Source organism: Eucalyptus grandis, chromosome 4 (assembly GCF_016545825.1).
Source record: "Eucalyptus grandis isolate ANBG69807.140 chromosome 4, ASM1654582v1, whole genome shotgun sequence".
NCBI classification, from domain to species: domain Eukaryota; kingdom Viridiplantae; phylum Streptophyta; class Magnoliopsida; order Myrtales; family Myrtaceae; genus Eucalyptus; species Eucalyptus grandis.
In genome coordinates this window covers 3,108,856-3,129,539 of record NC_052615.1, presented here as the reverse complement: position 1 = coordinate 3,129,539, position 20,684 = coordinate 3,108,856, and the positions used below count along the sequence as shown (strand labels likewise).

The window sequence follows — 20,684 nt, the reverse complement described above, 5'->3', positions numbered from 1 at the left end:
CAAGCTGTCTTTCCTGGCTGGATTTAGCATCCTCCTGCATTTAATCCTTTATTCCTATACTAATGAGTAGTAATTGCATACAAGGACTTTTAGGGTTGATTGTGTGCTTTGAACATGTGTCATGTTGCCATTTGCTATGGTCTTATGTTTGTGCAAGCAATTGGGCTGGTTTAAGTGTGAGAATCTAATATACTATATGTGAAGTTGTGCATTGAAGTAGACTTATCTTATGGCCATTTTGACATTATAATAATCTCTTTTCCCTTTGTCTTTTCTTTTTTAATTTTTCCTTCATATAATAATAATAATAATAATAGGTAAAGACAAAATCTACTCACCCTTTTATATCTTTTTTGTTTCATAATCTTATCCCAATTCACTCTTATTGCAAGTAAAAATCTCCATTGACTTTCAGTCTTTACTTTTCCCTAATTATATTGCAATTAATCTTAATATAATGTTCATTTCAAGAAAAAAAGATTGTTGGCTAAAAAGACAAAAAATAGGCTAGGAAAAAATTTACCTTCACTCGTTTTTATCTTTTTTTTCATAATTTGATCTTAATTTGACATGATGGCAAAAAAATAAAATCTCAATTTACTTTGCTTTCCTTAATCTGTACTTCATAAAATCTAATTTGAGGTTAGATGTTAAATTTGGAGTGAGAGTGGGAACTAAAAAAATGCCACATATTCCAACTATGATAAGATTACTCATAAATATGATAAAGGATAGTGAAACCTACTGTGGACTCTTAGATCTACCTTATCTTAGTTAATTCAATAAGAACAAAAACATCTTACCCAAACAAGTGAGAGGATCATGAGATCGAGAAAGGGAATTTACTTGATAATAACTTTATTGTAGAGCAGATTATTTTTCTTTTTTTTTTCCAGAAAGATAAAGAAATGACTTTTACATATTAACAATAAGACACGCAATCTGCCTTTTAAGATGAAAAAGTTGTATCGTGTTATAAATTTGATACTTAAAAACCGTGATGAAAGACACTAACTAGCAAGGAATACCTAACCTCTTTTATCGTCAATGGAACTTTTTTTTTTTGCATAGATTTTACAATTTAAAGGCTTATACAATTTTCAAGCAAAAAAGGCATGGAAAATTTATTTTTATTAATTAACCGTGATTTTAAGTAATATCTCAGAATGACAGAATAAAGAACCAATCGAAATTATGTTCTACCAAATGGTCATGAACAAAGTTGACTAAAAGATAAAATATGTACTTTTAATTGGTTTTAAAGGGTAATTTGAACTTGGCATTTGTTTTCTACGGAGTATTTCAAGAAAGCATCTCTCAACAAGAGATTGAAAATTGAAAAAAAAATTATGGAATTATGGGAGAAATATTAAAGTAATCACCAGATGTTGGTCTCGTGCTAAGGCTAAAATTTTAGCCTAACGCAAAGACATCCAAGAGTGTTTTAGTTGGATGCTTTTTTTTTCTTATATTTTTCTTGTAGTTTACCTTTCAGTAATGCATCTTTGAATTTTTCAAAAACATAGATTTGTTTTTCATGTTATTTAAGGTGTTTGACAGCCACATTTGATAGCACTTGTGGTGCTAGCATGGCGATTAACTGCAACTTAATCCATGTTTTAGCACTTTCGTCAATATTTTAAATGGATGGGCCAATACAAATAAAAAATAAAAATAAAAAAGCTTTACAAATTTAATTGTACATTGTGCAAAAGTTCTAATCCAATAATTGTCGCGACCTAATCTTGAGGGAGCAATCCAAAATTTGGCTAATAGGTTATTAAGTATAGACTTAATTCGAGCTTTCCAAGCTCGTACCAATTCCCAACTAACATTAAAATTATTTTTGTCTAAGAGTCGACATTAATCAGTTTATGACAGGTGATTAGATACCCATGTAAAACAATGGAATAATTACTTTCTGCTATGTACAAAAGAATCTAGTATTGATGACTTGATTACACTAATTAATCAACTAGCATCCTACATTTTATAGCAATCGTGAGTTATGACATTCAATTCCTAACTAGGCTAAGGAAACAACAATCCATGTGGGACAGAATCAGAACGATGGAAATGTTCAATCAACAAGCCAATATTTGTTTCCATGAATATTCAATCCCTATTATAAGGCATGTTTAATTTTGAGAATAACAATTTTTGAGCACTTTCACAATTACAAGAAAACTATTCAAAAACTAATTTTTAAGCTTTTTCCTAACTTAAAAAAAAAATTCAGAATTTTTTAATTTTTTTTTCTAAATTTGTACAGACAAAACGCATCTACGAGATCCTTGGAACAATTCGGAATCCGAGACTAATAAAACGACCGGTTCAGGCGTTCCCTCGAACACGTGGTGGGCACAGATCGAGAAGAAGACATCGACCCTTCTTAGATCTAAACTCAAAGAAAATCACCAGGAAATGCTTGACGCCAACAGGTTAGAAGTAAAACATGCATAAACCAAAGAAGCCGGGTCGCAGCCTCTCCTTCAACCAAAACAGGGTGGAGCAAAAAGGGTTCGAGGCAAAGAGCGTTTAACCGCAGAGTCCCTACTTGGCTTGGCGACGATAGCCTTGACACGAATCGAGCTATAGCTAGCTATTCATGTGTTGCCAAGCTGGGATCCTCATCCTCGGGAAGATGGCGGATCGAACCCATGGATCCACTCGCCGAGAAATTGAACACCGTGAGGAAGGGGAAAGCCGCGGGCTCGGTAGTGTCGACTAGGGAATGTCGGTTTTCGTTGAGGGCGGCTGGATGACGCTCGCGGGAACGACCTTTTTTTCTTCTTCTCTCGCCCTCCTCGTTTTTCTCTTGGTCGTGCGTCAATTCTCTCTCTCTCTCTCTCTCTCTCTCTCTCTCTCTCTTCCTCTTTGTAGTACTCCTCCCGCCCGGCTTGCTGAACGTTCCAAGGTTCGAGGCCCTTCTCCCTCCCCGTCTCTCGCGCGCCAGCTAGTCCTTGGCCTACACCGGCGGTCCTCCCATTACTCTCTACTTTGCCGTCGGTCTGTCCTTTGCTTTGGACAGATTTGCATGGTTGAGCTCCTCCTCGAATTTACGGCTTGACCCGTCACTTTTCTGTCCGTTCTTCCCTTTCAACCGACAGTCGCTTTTGCCGTCTGTGGTTCTTTGAACGTGATGTCCTCTGTCGCGCGTGTGAATAGCAGGAGGGGAGGAAGGAGGGGCTGGGCCGAAGAAGAAATAGGGAGAATGGGCCTGGCCTGGGCGGGAATGAAGGAGAGGAGAGGGGAGTAGGCCGGGCGGGCTCCTTTTTAAATTAATTAATTTGTCAATTATTATTTTTTATTAATGACTTAGTAAAATTTAGCAATATAGATGTGAATTATCCTAATGCCTACATGCTGTGTAATCTAATGAAAATTCTTTTTGATAAAGCTGAGTCAATTCCTAATTTTCTAATGAGTTGCCGAAATCTAGGTATCAACAATAGTTACACCATCCTATCAAACCATAGAACATTCTCTAATCATCTGTTAGCACATAAAAAAAAAATCTAAATCAAGCATACTTGATGATGAAAATTAGTATTATCATATGTGCCACAATTTTAACTCTTACAACAATCCAACTGCTTTTTACATTTTCCCTTGATTGATTGATAGATAGTCGAAACAGCATATCCAACGCCTAATTCCAAGTCGACTACTTTTTATATTTGTTTGGAACCACAATTGCAAATTTACTCTTAGATGCTAATCTTGTTTAACCAAATGCTTCCATGTGTTATTGGAAAGATCTCAAAATTTTTGCAAGATTATTATCTCTTGATGATTTTAATACATCTTTATATGGCTATAAATATGGTTATGAGTGCATGTCGAGTCTACAATGTTATATAGGAAAATAGAGTCTATGTTTTTCTTGATGGGTTGGATGATCATCTAGAAAACATACAGACTGATGTGCTTCAAATTCGACCATTCCTTATGGTTGAACGAGTCTATGCTCGTGTCTGAAGGGAGGATGTAAGATAAGTAGTATGACACCAAGCATAAAATTTACACATGCCAATTCCATGGCCTCCAAAGGAGTCAAGATGGAACCTTAGTGACCACTAATGCTCCAAATTTTCAAAATCGATTCTTCCTCTATGGGAGGTGGAAAGATGAATTCAACATCAAAGGCCAAGGCACAATTAGAAAGAGGCTTTACACATTATGGAAACATGAAGCATACTCATAAAACTTGCTTTAAGTTACATAGGTACCTAGAATTGTGGGGGAAAAACTCAAGGCACGGAAAGATGCTAATAGTAGGTTGGGACAAGTTTCTTTGGTAAATGCAAAACCTTCCTTATCTTTAATTCCACAAGTGGAATTGTCAAGTAATTCAACTACTCTCAATAATCAAGGTAATTGTGGTTATGCATTGCTTAGCTATAATCAAGATAATTACAGTGGATGGATTGTTGACTCAAGAGCAACTGACCACGTGACATTCTATTCAAATGAATTTGTCTAGATTACCAGCCAAGACGAAGTAATATTGTCAATGCTAATGGGGTCATACACCTTTTATAGGAGCTAGGATTGTCACTCTCTCATCCTCTTTCTCTTCATACAATACTTTGTTGGTTCCATCTCTCTAAAAAAAAAAAAATTGATGTTTGTAGGCCAAGTCACTGAAGAGCTAAATTGCGTTGCTCTAATCTTTCCTACTTTTTGTCTTTTCAAGATATTCTCACAATGGAGATCAATGGGTGTGGTACTAAGAGAGAGGATTATACTACATGGATGATTTTAGTCCCAATCCAACAAATAACATGCAACGCTCAACTAGTATCAAGGAGAGACAGATTTGGCTATGGCATCATCATTTGGGACATCCGTCATCACTTATATGAAGTACCTATGTCCTATCTATTTTCCAACTTACATGATTCAGCTTTTAAATGTGAAAGTTATATTTTGGCTAAAAATATAGTGTACCTTTCCCAATAAGCCTACAATAAAGTGATATTCCCTTTGCATTAATTCATTTTGATGTTTGGGGGGGACCCACTCCAATTACTATTGCTTCCAGAATTCGTTGGTTTGTGATATTTGTTAACGATTGTACTTGAATGACTTGGTTATAATTGCCGAAACATGAAGATGATGTGTTTGGGTATGTTTCTAACTTTTCATACTATGATTTAAACCCAATTTTTAGCTAAAACTCAAATTCTTCATTTTGACAATGATGGAGAGCATGTTGATAAGGAATTTCAAAATTATTTCACGAATCATGGTCTTCTTCATGAAACCTCCGGTACTCAAACACCACAACAGAATGGAGTTGTCGAATGGAAAAATAGACATATCTTAGAAACTACTCGTGCATTATTGATTGGTTCACATGTACTAAATAGATACCAGGACAATGCTAGGGTCATAACAATATGTTTATCGAACCGTATGCCTTTAAAGGTGCTGAATTTCAAGACACTATTATAAGTCCTTTCCAACCATGTTACTCTATTATCTATTTTGCCGATTCCTCCTCAAGTTTTCGAATGTGTTACTTTTGTGCATCTCCCTTAAAATCAACTTACTAAGCTTGACCCTTGTGCAATATGTTGTGTTTTTTTTTTGGGGTATGTCACACAAAAAAAGGGATATCAATGTTACAATTCTGCTACCAAGCATACCTATGTCACATGGACATAGTCTTCATGGAATCTAAAAGTTTTTTTATTATTGTTATTAGCATCCAATTCTTCCTTTTAGGGAGAGATACTAGTTGAAAGGCAAAATTGGTGGGATTGTGTTGCATTTGAAGACACTCTAGTACAAACTGAAACTGGACAACTTAGCAGCCTAGTGAGTGAAAAAGTGAAGCAATGGTTAGTGAAAAGGATAGAATTGATATTGAGCAAGGGATTGAGCTGGAAGCTGGGCAAATAGTAAGAATTAACGATGATGGTACTACACAGATTACTGAACCCCCTCACTCTTTAGTACCTAATGATCCATCTCCTAAGAATATTCCTGAGGTAAGCTCTACTACTACACCTTCTTCTCTTGATGACTTGGATATCTCTATCAGTTACTACTTACCTTTCAAGAATAATCGTGGAAAGCCCCCAAATCTATACACAATAGATTTTGAGGAAAGGAGATCAAAATATCCTATTGCAAATCATGTATCATCTTGGAGATTATCAAAACCTCTTGAGGCATTTGAATACAATGGGAATACAAGAAGCCATAGCAGATCCGAAGTGGATTCAATTGATATAAGAGGAAATGGAGGCGCTATAGAAAAATAAAACATGGAATCTTGTTCTATTGCTAGATGGAAAAAAGACAATAGGCTGCAAATGGGTTTTCTCCATTAAACATAAGGTGGATGGATCTATTGAAAGATATAAGGGGATATACGCAAACATATGGCATAGACTATCAAGAGACTTTTTCACTAGTGGCGAAATTGATCACTATTAGGGTCTTATTATCTCTTACTGCAAATTTAGAGTGGCCATTACACTAGTTCGATGTAAAGAACACATTTCTTCATGGCAACCTTGAGAAGTAGATTTATATGGATATTTCACCAGGCTACACTGTTTCCCAAAAAAACATGGGTTGTGTGTAACTTGCAACATTTGTTGTATGGTCTAGAACAATCACCCTGCGTATCGTTTGGACAGTTTAGCTTGGGTATGAAGAAGTATGGTTTTCACTAGAGTAACTTAGATCATACTCTATGCTTTAATAATCTATATGGATGACACGATTATCACGGGGGATGATGTGGAAGAGATCATTGCACTCCAAAAGAGATGGGTGATGGAGTTTGAAATGAAGAATCTTGGGGATCTCAAACATACGGCATAGGCTGTCAAGAGACTTTTATGGATTGATTGATTGAGAATCAAGGTCTTAGGACCTAAGGGCATGAATCCATATTTCCTTTGCACGTGATTTTTAGATGGATGTTCTAGGTTTGATGCATGTACATGGGATAAACCAAATGGATATACCCAGACCCTAATTCTAGGAGTCACTCGATCTTGACCACCACTTATGAACGTAAGGGATGGTCAAATATCAACGGCTATAATTAATTAGATAGAGGTCATAGGATGGCTCGTGATACATGTAAATCAAAGGCCGATCACGAGGTTATATTTGATTAGTTGAGTGCATTTGCCCAAATTCATTATATTGATTGTCCTTGTTTGAGTTCATGTGTTCATGTTGTATGTTTTATGATCCTAAATGGTTGTATGATATTAAAATAGAATTAGAGTAGGTCATCCAAGGTATGGAACTTTGATACATGGTTTATGTGGCCGTGGGCTCTTAGCTAACTAAGGTGGTGTGATTTTCTCATGGTGTTAGTATTAATATGATAATTTATAGTGCTATTGTGAATTGATTGATGCCATAAAAGATATATTTAAACGAATCATGATTTCATACTTCGAAATTCTTGTATAGAAGAATTTAAGTTTTTTTTTTTTTTTACATTGAAATCATGGAAATTACTATTGTGCTTAAGAGAAAAAGGACCTTGCTAAATCTGCTTGTTCGGTTTCGTCCATTCAATAAAATATATTGGCAATAAAATATATTGGTAGATGACATGTGTGCATCTATTCGATTTAATCATCTAATTTGATTTTAGGTTAATTTCATGTAATCAAATTCACGATGTAGACTTGAGATCATTCAATGAAATTGAAAATAAATGGGGAGAATTTAACCAAGAGTTAGCAATTTTTTAAGTGCTGATAATAATAAAATAAAAAATTTGAACAGTTGATTGAGAATAACTAAAACTATTAAATTCTAATCATGCACGAATTTTATAATATTTAGGTATTTTTAGCAAGGTAATTGGCAAAAATTTAACTGTGGTCGATACTTTTCTATTTAACGAAAATTAAGTATTGCCTTCCTTACTTATCAATATCAATATATAAATACATCAGAAATCTGCCGGCCCAATAATAATCACAAATCGGAAAAATCAAGTTTTCACGTTCCCGCCTTCGCCTTCTTGAGCGTGCCGTCCCTGAACCACCTGCTTCCCGCCGTCGGGCACCACCTCCGGCAGGGGCGCGCGCTGCTTTCCTTCTCGCCGCCACTGGGTCTCGACCTCCATCTCCCGATCGCCAAGAAGAAGAAGAAGAAGAAGAAGGCTTCGGAGGTCCAAGAATCGGCAGATTAAGGTGCGGATGATGCTTCCGATGAGCATCCGATGCAACACCTGCTGAAGTTACATTACAAGGGCACCGAGTTCAATTCCAGGAAGGAGGACGTCGTCGACGAGGTCAGTTGCACACCTTCGACTCTGTTTCCCATTCCAAATTGTCGACTCTGTTCTAATTCTCGGTGTTCTTTTGTTTTCGCGAGCAGACTTATCTGGGTATCCGGATATTGAGGTTTTACTCTAAATGTACCCGTTGCTCTGCTGAGCCAACCATTAAAACTGATCCACGCAATTCTGATTACCTCATGGAGTCAGGGGCCACGAGAACTTTTAAGCCCTGGCGTCTGCAGGATGAGGTACAAGATCTTGTCTTTTGAATTTTCTGTTTTTTTTTTTTTTTTTTTTTTAAACAGTTTGTTGATCTTTGGGAAGTGTGTGACTCGGACCTCTTCATTTGGGTCTGGGCAGGCGATGGAGGGTGAGAAAAGAAAAAAGGGAGACTGAAGAGATGCATTATCGCATCAAGTACTTGGAAAATGAAACTTTAGATTCCAAGAGGGAGATGGACACTCCGGCAGCGCTTCATGAAATGCAATCTGTGAATGTGAGTTTCTTGATTTGAATATGTATTTGAGCAGATATCGATATATGGTAATTGATTTCCTTGTTTTTCTGTTGCTTAGAACTTTTTATATTCTTGTGGTGGTAACGGGTGGGCTTTATCTTTTCCAGTCTGGGCGTGCAACCTTGAGCACTGATGCAATGCTGCAGGGCTTACAACGTACATCTGCTGCAAAGGTATCAGTCGTTTCCCATCTGCTTTAAATTAGCATTCTGAAAAAAGTGAGGAGGGTCAAAGCTCCAGCCGCTGTCACTACGTAGAATTCATTGCTCTTCTTACTTCAACTTCAACCTAATTGTCGGATTATCCCTGACTTTGTTGGTATGACAGGAAGGAAAATTGGAGGAAGAGGACGAAGTGCTTACTAAATCAATAGTTTCCATGTTAGTATTCTTTCTACATTTCATTGAACTTTGTTATCATTCTCTGCATTTATACTTATTGCTACCCTGAAACTTTCTTGTAGACATCCAAAAATTTCGTCTGTAGGATCAAACATGAAGATTTGACTCAAACTTATGCTAGTAATGATGAATCACTGGACAATACTCTCAAGGTCAGCAATTCTCTAATTGTCAGCATATTTGCTTTCCTGTCGGCTATCTTTAAGGGTGTGAATTTGTTGAGAACAGTCTTGATTGTGTTTGTGCAGAACTTCTGGTTGAACTGGTCATGTGCTTAATAAGGTGCTTATGTAGCAGTTTATAAAATGTAAATGGTACTTTAATCTACATATAATCTTAGTTATATCTAAAAGTTGAGCTCGTTTGAAGATACTATATTGCAAATTCTTTATTTTTGTGATAATTGATCCCTGTTTCAGTATGGAATAAGTTTACAATTGTCTTGCTTCACTTACATTAGATGTATATGCATTGACAATGTGATCTGTAAATATACGGCCTTCTTCTGGGTTGATCACCTGTTGCTTAAGATACTTTGTTGACCTTACTTCTGAACAAGACTCCCTAGATAAAGCTTCTTTGTCCATATTTATCGGCAATTTTTTTTAGGGTTTTTCAAATTAGAGGATTACTTTGTGTGATGTTGCTTTCTACGTTCAGATGTTGTCTTGCATTCCATTACTTAATAGATTTCTTTGGGCGTAGGTTTTGGCTATAGATTTACTTTTCTCTCTGTGATTTTCACAGGTGTTGTCACTATGTCAATTATCTGCCACTTTGATGCCTAAGTTTGGAAAAATGTGGCATTGATGGTTCGTAGTTATGCATGGCACTTGCTAAGTTTTCATTTCTAGATGTCTAGCTTTACTAGGCTTACTGGCTTCAGGGACTACTGGGAAGCCAAAAGGAGTTGCCATAAGCCATTCGGTGTTGCTCATACAATCTATGGCAAAAATAGCCATATGTGGTTACAGTGAGAATGATGTACGCCCTTTCCAAGTTTCTTCTCTTTTATTGTCTTCATGCTTGTTTGGCAATCGAAAATTCTATAATCATTGTCAAGATAAGTCTCAAGTGATTGTTTCCATATTTGGAAGGTCCACAGGCAATTGGAGTCAGAGTAATATGACGAGCGAATTTCTTTTTATTCAATTTTTGCAGGTTTATTTGCGTACTGCTCATTTGTGCCACAATGGGGGTCTCTCATCGGCCATGGCCATGTTAACGGCTGGAGCTTGCCATGTCTTAATGCCCAAGTTTGAAGCTAAAACAGCCATTGAGGTTATAGAGAAACATGACGTCACTGCTTTGATCACTGTTCTGGCCATAGTCGCTGATCTAATATCCTTTCTCAGGTTATCCACAAAGAGTGATCTTTAACGAGCAATGTAAATATTAAATATAATGTGTAGAGAGCATCGGCCGTTACATTATCTAAGTTCCAAGTTATGCTTTTCGAGGGGAACTTCTGCTTAATTCCTAGTTTCCTCAGGGAGAAGGGACCGTGGAAAGGATGAGACTGTGTCAAAAAGATATTGAATGGCAGAGGAAGTTTGTCAATTGATCTTATTAAAGAAGCTGGCAACTTCTTCCCAAGAGCTAAGATTCTCTCAGCCTATGGTGTGCATCCTCTAAACCATAATGCTGTTAATTGTACCACGTCAATGCTAGTTGGAGTAGAACCTGCTAGCAAAGTGCATTGAACTTCTTTCCTCATCATACTATTTTTTCTCCTTTTGTTTTCTCAATATGCAGGAATGACAGAGACTTGTTCTTCACTAACGTTCATGAGACTCTATAACCCACATTTCTCGTTTTCCTTACCAGCCCCTTCATTTTCATGTCGGAACAGATCTCAGTTCAGTTCAAACACCACGAGGCATTTGTGTCGACAAACCTGCCCCACATGTTGAATTGAGGACAGATGGTGATGATTCAATTGGCATTGGGACAATTCTAACTAGATGTCCACATATGATGATTGGATACTGGCATCAAGTTCGGTCATCAGTCTCTAACAGTCATTTATGGTTTGACACTGGTGATGTTGGTTTCATTGATGAGCATGGTCAGGCGTGGCTATTGGTCAAGAAAGTGGTCAGATCAAGACTGGGGGAGAAAATGTTTACCTGAAGAGGTAATAGAATTTATCATGTATGAATTGGCTTAGAAATGATTTTTTTTTCCCTTTGACCAAGCATAGATTTCTGATAGGTAGAGGCAAATATTGAACCTTTTTATCTTTCTTTGTTTTCAATGATGAACCTGTTTATTTTTTCAAAATCATGGTTAGCTACCGTGAAAAGATGTACGAGAAGCTCATTTCCTGGGACGTGTTCTTGTTTCACAACATAGGTAGAGGTAATACTGTTCCAACATCCAGGAGTAGCTGGAATCGTCATCGTAGGAATTCCTGAAGCTCGCCTGACTGAGATGGTTGTTGGGTCTATTCGTGTGAAAGAGAACTGGCTTTGGTCTGATAAAAGCCATGAACTTCGAGATGAAAAAGAAGAACGTTTGTTGTCTGATGAAATTCTTCGACAGTACTACAGATACAGGAACTTAACAGGGTATTGCTCTTTCAAATATCCAGCTACTTTGATCCTAAACTCTCTCTCTCTGTCTCTCTCTCTCTCTCTCTCTCTCTCTCTCTCTCTCTCTTTCTCACAACCCATGCACACGGCCACGTGAACTTCTAGGCGTATGTTGATTTTTTTAATGTTTTATCCATCATTATCTATCTTATCAACCAAAATAATATATCATTAATTTCTTTGCAGGTTTAAGATACCAAAAACTTTCATTCCTTGGAAGAAGCCTTTCCCGACTACTATAACAGGAAAAATACGAAGGGATGTAGTTCGCCAGGAAGTTGTTTCTCATGTTCGGTTCATACAAAGCAATTTATGACTGCTGACATTGTGACTTCCCAATTGAATGATGAAATATGAAATGACTCGGTCTGGCTCTTACCGTTCTTTAATGCAAAACTCCCTCCCAGACAGATTCTGCATCAATTTTTTGGAATAGGATTTTGCATCAGCCGTGAAATTTAGGAAGAAAGATGGTGGGGAATTAAGGTTTTCTGTTCGAGGGCTTTGAAAGAGCCGATAAGCTCGAAATCACCTCTACAGCTATTACCAGAACCCTCTAAAACCAAAGAGCCGCTTAACGCAAATACCTCATGAGACACCAAAACAAGATGCTGTTCTCTCAAAACACAAAAAAGCTTGAACAAACAGGTAAGCTTGAAGACACAGGATATGTTAAACTTGTGCTCAAGCGAAAACGAGCCGGTTCAGCTTTAGCCACGTAGTCATATCCACTCGTGCAATACTTATTATACACACTCTCGACACTCCTCCTTGCTTTTCAACATTACATGAAGTACATGAAAGAAAAATCAAACATATATCTAAGTTCTCAACAATAAAAATATATAAAAGGTGCTATAAGGTATTACTAGGTGAGCATTTTATAATTTCACTGCCACCGCGAGGCGGAATTCCCCGGTCGCCGTCGCCGGCGGCCACCAAATGGCCGAAACCCAGTTCGTGGAAGCCGTTTCTGGGCTCGCTCCTGCTCTGCTTCGAAATCTCTGCGTAAAACAGGTCCAAGTTTTCCATTTTGCGGCTTGCGTAGATATTGTTGTTCCTTTGGCCCAGCATTCATCCGTAGGAGGTGCAGATAGTTCGGCAGATTATCTTGTCCTGTGAGTTGTGGGTTTTGACACAATCTTGCTGCCAAAGAACGTCTCTGTCCTGTCATGACAAACTCTAGTCTTCGATGAATCGATGTAGTTGGGCGAAACTTGAAATGGGACAGAAAGCCGGTGAATGATTTTGAGATGACTAGAATCGATGTTGCAGTGCCGATCATCAGCTTCACTTCTTGCTTTGATGAATCGATCATTCATCTCTTCTCTTACTAGCGTGAGCTATGATTTCGTCTTTCCTTTTTCTTCCTCTAAACTACAGATGGGTGAGTCGAGTTCTGCAGAACTAATCAGTGAAGGGGTTAAGTCCTCTGTATTGACAATTATGCATCTGTGAATGCATAAATTGGATAGAACAAGAATTCATGTTCGATATTGGAAAAGACTTGTCAAATTTTAGGTACATAAGAGTGGCAAGACATCAGTCCATCCAGACCCGACTTCCCGACAATTTTAGTATGATGAATAACTAAATCTTTTATAATCTTTACCCTTTGATGCTCCAGCGAAATCTTAATTAGACCCGTGCATGAATGGAATGCTGTGTAATGGAACCTAAGAGCGAGACATACTAAAGTTGTTGCAATTAGTGCATGGGAAGTGTAACCATGGGTGATGAATTCGTGGAAATGGAAGAACAGAAAGGACGATTATGTCTTTTTATCATATTAGGTCGGAGGAGAAATTATCCAATCTCAGTACCTTAGTTGCCGAAATTAGCAGATCTCAGTGCCTTAGTCGTCTCTTTTGTTAGCCAGAAATTGAGAAAGTAGGGGCAAGCAGCTAAGGGTGCGTTTGGTTGTTGTGTTTACATTTAAAAATTGTTCCGGGAAACGAAATACAAAAAGTGTTTCTGTTCACAGAACAATTTTTGAACAAAAAACGCGTTTGGTAAACTTGTTCCGAACAAAAAATAAATAGAAACATGTTTGGTAAATTTGGATAATTTTTTTATTTTTTTTTTTTTTTCTTATTTTTCCTTTTTTTCTTTTTTCTTTTTCATTTTTTCTTCTTTTGGCCGGTCGCCGACCAAGGCCTTGGCCAGCGACCGGCTGCGAGGGTCGGCCGAGCTCGCCCGGCGGCGGGCGGCGCGGCCTGCCGGGCCACCGCCAAGCGATGCCGACTCGCCCGGATCCGGCGAGGCCGAGGCTCGCCGCCGGCCGGGGCGAGCTCGGCCTCGCCGGATCTGGGCGAGATCGAGGCTCGCCCGGGCCGGCGCGAGGTCGGCCTCGCCGGATCTGGCGAGCTCGGCCTCGCCGGATCTGGGCGAGATCGAGTTCGCCCGGGCCCCGCGAGGTCGCCCGGGGGTGGCTCGGCGGCGAGGCCGAGGCTCGCCGAGGCGGGCGAGGTCGGCCTCGCCGGATCTGGGCGAGCTCGAGCTCGCCCGGCCATGGCGAGGCCGACCCTCGCCCGGCTACGGCGAGCCTCGGCCTCGCCGGGGGCGCGAGCCTCGCCGTGGGCGGCCGAGGCCGCCGGCCCTCATCGGCCGGTCGCCGGCCATGGCCGAGGCCGACGACCGGCCAAAAGAAAAAGAACAAGAAAATAAGAGAAAAAGAACAAGAAAATAAGAGAAAAAAGAAAAGAAAAAAATGTGTTTCTCAAAGTGTTTTGAGAAACAAGAAACACAAAATTTGTGTTTCTTGTTTCTGTTTCTTTTTGTTCCTTGAACAAAAGAACAAAAAGGCAAATGCACACAAACGCGTTTCTGTTCCTTTTTATTCCCAGAACAAAAAAACAGAAATTTCTGTTCCCTGGGAACAGAAACACGGTGCAGCCAAACGCACCCTAAATGTCATGATGATGGTGGTTGTTTTATGATGTGTACATCTATTTAATGGTGTTAATTCATTCTAAAATCTTGACTGTAGAGTGCAAAGGAAGCTACGTCAGTGATGTTAGCTCCGGAGATTTTGGTAACAGATGGGAGTTTTATTAGCTGGTATACTGAGATCCACAAGGATGGTATACCTTCTCTATAATGGTAAGTTCCCTTGGGCTCTCTCCCTTCGCCATATTCAAGAAATGTGAATGTTATGTCACTTTAAGTCTTAAGTTGTTGAAGGATGAAAAAAAATTATGTTTCTCATCACGCAATGTACAAAAGCATGATATTCTTATAAATCATTGATCCAGCTTTTCTTTTTCATGTGCTAATATCAACTATGGCATGCTAGATATGCATCCAATAACTCCTCTGAGTTTCTTTTCAACTACTGACTACCTCCTGGGCTTGTGATGGTCCTGTTATAGTATGCTTCATCCCCAGTATAGTCTTTACTTCCTCTTATTGCCAATATAACAAGTATTTTTTGTGGTCTTCAAGGGGTAATTTTTTGGGAAAGATTGGTTTTTTACTCTTCAGTGAAGTGATCGATCCTATTTAGAGATGGATGAAGGTGCAAGCACACCCATACACCCATGGAGATATAGAACTGGCTTTTTGTAGCTTTATTATCTACTTTGAAGTCTCAATCATAAAAACTGATACCAGATGGCTCTTTTTTTGGTTCGATTACCCACTCAAAAAGTTTCAATCATATCAATTTTGTCAAAAAGCAAACCGCACCAGATTTGTAAATATATACTACTTTCTTTTGGCTTGATTGCCTGTTACCTAAGATACTCTTTCTTTGGTCGAAACCTAAGATACTTTACTGACCTTACTTCTGAACAAGACTTCCTCGAAAAAGCTTCTTTGTCCATCTTTCTTGGCAATTTCTGAAGGGTTCTCAAATTTGATGATTAAGTATGTGATATTGGTTTCTAGTTTCAAAGGTTGTCTTGCACTCCACTACTCAACAGATTTCTTTGGGCATATGTGGTTACAGTGAGAATGATGTACACCTTTTCCAACTTTCCAAGTTCCAGCAAAGTTTGCTGATCTGATATACTTTCTAAGTTTATCTACAAAGAAGATCTTTAACAAGCAATTTGAATACTGAATATCATGTGTAGAAAGCATCGGCCACCTACATGGTCGACGTTTGAAATTGTGCTCTTCTAGTGGTACTTTTGTTTAATTCCAAGTGTCCTCAGGGAGAAAGGACCGTGGAAAGGAAAAGACTACGTGAAAAAGAAGCTGGCTACTTCTTCCCAAGAGCTAAGAATATTCTCTTGGCCTATGGTGTGCATCTTCTATACGCTAATATGCAGTTAATGTCGCTACTTAAATGCTAATTAGAGTAGTCCCTGCTAGCAATGTGCCTTGAACTACTCTGCGGATTATACTATTTTTTCTTCTTCCCTTTTTTTTCCCTCAATATGCAGGGATAACAGAGACGTGTTCTTTGCTAACATACATGACTCCGTATGACCCACATTTCCATTTTTCCTACCAGCCCCTTCATTTTCATGTTGGAACATATCTCAATTAAGTTCGAAGACCAAGAGGCATGTGTCGGCAAACTGGCACCACATGTTGAATTGAGGACAGACGGTGATGATTTTATTAGCATTGGGACAGTTCTAACCAGAGGTCTGGATTTGATGATTGGATACTGAGATCAATTTTTGGCACCGGACTCTAGCAGTCATTCATGGATTGACACGGGTGATGTCAGTTTCATTGATAAGCATGGTCAGTTGTGGCTCATTGGCCAAGAGAGTAGGATCAAGACTAGAGGAGCAAATGTTTACCCTGAAGAGGTACTGGACTGCATCATGCATGAATTGGCTTAGCAATAAAATAATTTTATCTCTGGGCAGCTTTAGATTTGTTGATAGGTCCAAATGTGATGCATATTTTTCTGTCTTCAATACCTGTTTCAATTTCTCAAGATGATGGTCAGCTAAAATAATAAGATGTACCCTCAGCTTTTTTTTTCGTGGGAATGTTCTCGTTTCATAACAAGGGTGGAGGCAATACTTCTACACCATCCAGAGTCACTGAAATTAAACATAACCATGTGCATCTTCATAGATTCGAAACTTGTTTACATAAAAATAACACTAGCAAGGTATAGATCTCTACAATTAAGAATCATCGACTTTCTGTTCAAGGGCTTTGAAACAGCTGATAAGCTGGAAATCATCTGTACAGTACCGAGACTCGGCTCTTACCAAGAGACCCTCTAATACCAAAAAATCCCTCGACACAAATACCTCAACACCAAAACAAAATGCTGTCAAGTGTCTTTTAGGAGAAACAAGATGAGCTTAAAGGTGATGAACATGGCCTTGCTAAATGTGGTCAAGAGAAAACGAGCCGGTTCAGCTGTAGCTACCCAGTTGTATCTCCTCGTATTGTACTTCTTATATACACTTTTGACACTCCTCGCTTTTATATGGGAAGTCACCATCAGTCTCGAGCATTTCCTATACAAAGGAAAAGTAGCCAAAAAGAAATAATCCATCAGATTCCTAAGTCCCTAAAGAAGATAAACAAAGACATAAAGATGTAATAAATAATAAATTGAAGTATCTTGCTACTTAAAAGATTTGCCCGATGCTACAATCGGTTAACTACTCGTAGATTTGGCTGCATGGCTTACACCTTCTAACAGTGGCATGGGAGGTGTAAATTGCAGCGGCAGTTAATATTGAAGGTCGAAATGTGCATGTTTCATACTGAACTAGGCAGAGATCAATGAAGAAACTGGACAAGTTCTTGATCCGGTTGGAGTTACAAAAAGAAACCCAAATCATTTTCTATATTGATGTATTAAGATCAATTCATGACACCATGAAATAACATTAACAAAAACAAAGTACCTTTTCATCAGAGTGAGTTTCATCAAGGAATTTCCACATAAATATGGACGGAGTCGAAATTGACAAGACATACCCTAAGGTCTTCAACATCAAGTACTCCTGCATATTGCCAAGAACAGACAGAATTATGTGAAAGAAGAAAAGTTAATGGAGATAAGCAAAATAAGGAATGGTATTCCGCTTCACTCTAAAGCTTACCATTTCTAGAATTTGCCCTAAGGAGAACGAAGTGCATGAAGTAAGCGCCAAGCAGGAAAACGAATGGACACAAGGAATGGACTCTCTTATTCCAGCATATTTGGCAGCCAATTGTAGAGCGGTCACTCCAACCAAAATCCCTCTCTTCTTTTCCACTGGATGAAGAGCCAAAAATCGATCGAAAAGATGGATGCAAGATACATCGCCTCAGTTGGGAACTGGAACGCCTCGCGTGCCTATTTATTCAGTAAGAAATTGAGATTGCGAGTTTTTCACAGCTCATATTAGAGGAAAGATGGTAAAATTTCATCCTAGTTACCTCAATCAACCACTCCACAAAACATGAAGCCGTGCTTCAGTCTAGCAATTAAATTTGGTTTTATGCACATAGATTTCTGCACGGAGTAATTCAGTGACTAAGCATAATTTCAGTGTAAAGTGACAAAATTGGAACATAATCAGGCAATAAATAAATAGTTCACCTCTTTCGATTTGTAAAAGGCGCATATATCGTCAACGTAATCGTAGGCTTCCATGGGAATATTAGCGTCATCATTTACATCGCTCTGAAAAGGATAAGCCTCAAATGGGTCGATATGACGGATCGTCGACTCCGAAGACGAATCCTCTGTTTCCCTACCTTCAACCTACAATGAGGGAGGAAATTTCATGTACAATCCAATAAACACAATGATCAGAACAAACGCTAGATGAATCTGGTTGGCGATACACTTACATTTACATTTGCTGGAAATTTTTTCGGATAAATCTTGGCATTGACCGGTTGGCATTGGTGACTGGTCAGAAAAATCATCAGAGAAAACAGAGTAAGCAAGATCATAATACCCATCAGAGAAATCGTAATGAAAGGAGATTTGGACTAACATGCAAGAGAAAAGAAAGAAAATGGCCACCAAAAAAAAAAAAAAAAAAAAAGCAGACGTACTATCTGAGATGCCCTATCTTGATGCGCGACATAGGGCCCAGAATATTGCGCATCTGCTTCAATTCAACGCGTTTCTTGCAGAGAACGGCCTTACCCTTAGCCTTACGCTTGTCCAGTGGGATTGCGCAGACAGGTTTCGCCGCAACAGAACTCATGGTCGGACGAGTGTTAGCTGAGAGAGAAAGAGACAAATCTCTAGACAGCAACAAGAGAACAAGAAGAGACAGCAAAAACAGAGCAAGGAGACAGCAGCGAGAAGCTTAGAGACAGAGGAGAAGAGAGAACTGAGAATGGGTGAGGAAGACTGAGACAGTATGTACAAGATGCAACGTTCTATAATAGGAAACTCCGACAGTTTTTGCACAGAATATTTCAATTTCTAATTCCTATGTTATGTAAATTTTATGGTACTTGCCCGTCGACTTTTCTAAGCTCGAAATGACTAATGTTTGTACAAGATGTTTGATAATTTTTGGAAATTTCGATAATATTTATACTTTCATGGGAAAGTGAAAAAAAATTACCTTTTACGCCAATAAAATAAATATTTGCTTTCTAATGGAGGATGATTCAGTTGGAGGCCATTTATAAGGAAATAATTAGTAGAATGACAAATTGTGATCTAATATATAAAGAAAAAGGAATAAAAGCAATACTTTTCCTTTTAAAAAAACAATGAAGTTTCCTCGCCTGTTGAGAACTACTACTATAACGTGATCATGCTAAAAATAATGACACGTGGAATTCTGTATGAAATGCTTCATATGAGTCACTGCTAGCGCGCTCAATTTTAGTTCGTAGCGGTCCACGTAGTCATTCCCTGAAATTGATCCGTCGACGACGACGACGCCGACGACCGCCGCCGCCCTCCGGTGATCCCTCGCCGGCGCCGCATTCTCCGGTACGTCTCCTGCCTCCGCGTCGACGCCCGCGGGAGCCGCATTTCTCGAGCTCGCGATGTCCGCCGGTGGCTCCGGTCGGCGACTTTCCGGCGCGAGGCACCGCTGTCGAGGCCTCGACGATTGCTCGCCGGGTTTCTTCGAGTAGAAGCTCGTCGCGAAGATTCGGCGTCGGGGATTTGGGATACTGTAGCGACTCGCCTCCGGTTTCGATGGCGTTTCCGCCGTCCTGGTTCGATTGGAGTACGAGAGGAGAAGGGGAAGGGAGGACGAAAGAGGGTGACCGAGCATTACCCGCCGGATTTCGACCCTAAGAAGCTGCCTAGGGTTCGGAGGTCCGAGGTTCGGCAGGGGAAGGTCCGGACGATGCTTCCGACGAGCATCCGGTGCGACACTTGCGGGAACTACATCTCCAAAGGCACCAAGTTCAATTCCAGGAAGGAGGACGTATATGGGGATCCAGATAGTTAGGTTTTACTTCAAATGCACCAAGTGAAGGAAGATTCTCATATGCAGAAGGGTGTGAAATTGAGTTTTGAGTGGAGAATTATGTCAGTTTTAAGCAATAGCTTTTTTTATGAACTACCTACTTATAGAAAAGGATATAAATCCAGCCGGTGTTCAATTTCTCTTTTTTAATTAATGTATACTTCTTTTACTTTAAACCATATACCTCTCCAGAGAGCACAAAAACTCTCCATAAGCACGAAAATTTTACTTAAGTGTGGGGTTTGGTTAAAAGAGATTGAGTCTAATATGTAGTTACATGGGTAAACTGCAAACATTTATTGGGGTTGGCTTTTATGTATGTATTAACCTGTCAAATTTCATGAAATATTCCAGCCACTGTGACTTGCTAGATGCTTGGCTAGTTTCATCCATTAAGAGATTCATTCATTCGATAGCAACAATGGAGCCTTATCCTACTATGTGCAGTTGATTCTTTATCACTTCATTTGGTAATCTATCCTATCTGATAGGTTTGTGGAGATCTATGTTTTGTTCTTCTGTTCTGTCAAATTAATT

At 39.1% G+C, this 20,684-nt stretch overlaps 1 protein-coding gene, 1 long non-coding RNA gene and 1 pseudogene across 3 annotated transcripts; 2 read left to right on the top strand and 1 right to left on the bottom strand.

Moving 5' to 3' along the window:
* Positions 1 to 5,846: 5,846 nt before the first annotated feature.
* The window catches only part of LOC120286436, an 81,239-nt pseudogene continuing 66,401 nt past the window's right edge, over positions 5,847 to 20,684 (top strand).
* LOC120292684 lies at positions 14,754 to 16,310 on the top strand. 2 transcript variants are annotated; one of them, XR_005550289.1, is made up of 3 exons: positions 14,754 to 14,886; positions 15,942 to 16,029; positions 16,173 to 16,310. It is a non-coding gene; the product is annotated as an uncharacterized LOC120292684 (long non-coding RNA). The 2 variants fall into 2 exon arrangements; XR_005550288.1 differs by having other exon boundaries at positions 14,791 to 14,886; positions 15,734 to 16,029.
* Positions 17,425 to 19,038, bottom strand: LOC104442493. Its single transcript, XM_018872527.2, has 5 exons — positions 18,760 to 19,038; positions 18,550 to 18,610; positions 18,296 to 18,460; positions 18,133 to 18,208; positions 17,425 to 18,049 (listed from the first exon to the last, which is right to left on the bottom strand). Exons 1-4 carry the CDS (start codon positions 18,912 to 18,914, stop codon positions 18,134 to 18,136), a joined length of 456 nt encoding a protein of 151 aa, XP_018728072.2. The 5' UTR covers positions 18,915 to 19,038; the 3' UTR covers positions 17,425 to 18,049; position 18,133.

Coding starts and splice junctions, on each gene's coding strand:
- LOC104442493 (XM_018872527.2), bottom strand. CDS start 18,914: ATGAGTTCTGTTGCGGCGAAACCTGTCTGCGCAATCCCACTGGACAAG. Junction 18,611..18,759: donor AAGATAGGGCATCTCAGATA/GTACGTCTGCTT, acceptor TTTTCTGACCAG/TCACCAATGCCAACCGGTCA. Junction 18,461..18,549: donor AATTTCCAGCAAATGTAAAT/GTAAGTGTATCG, acceptor CCCTCATTGTAG/GTTGAAGGTAGGGAAACAGA.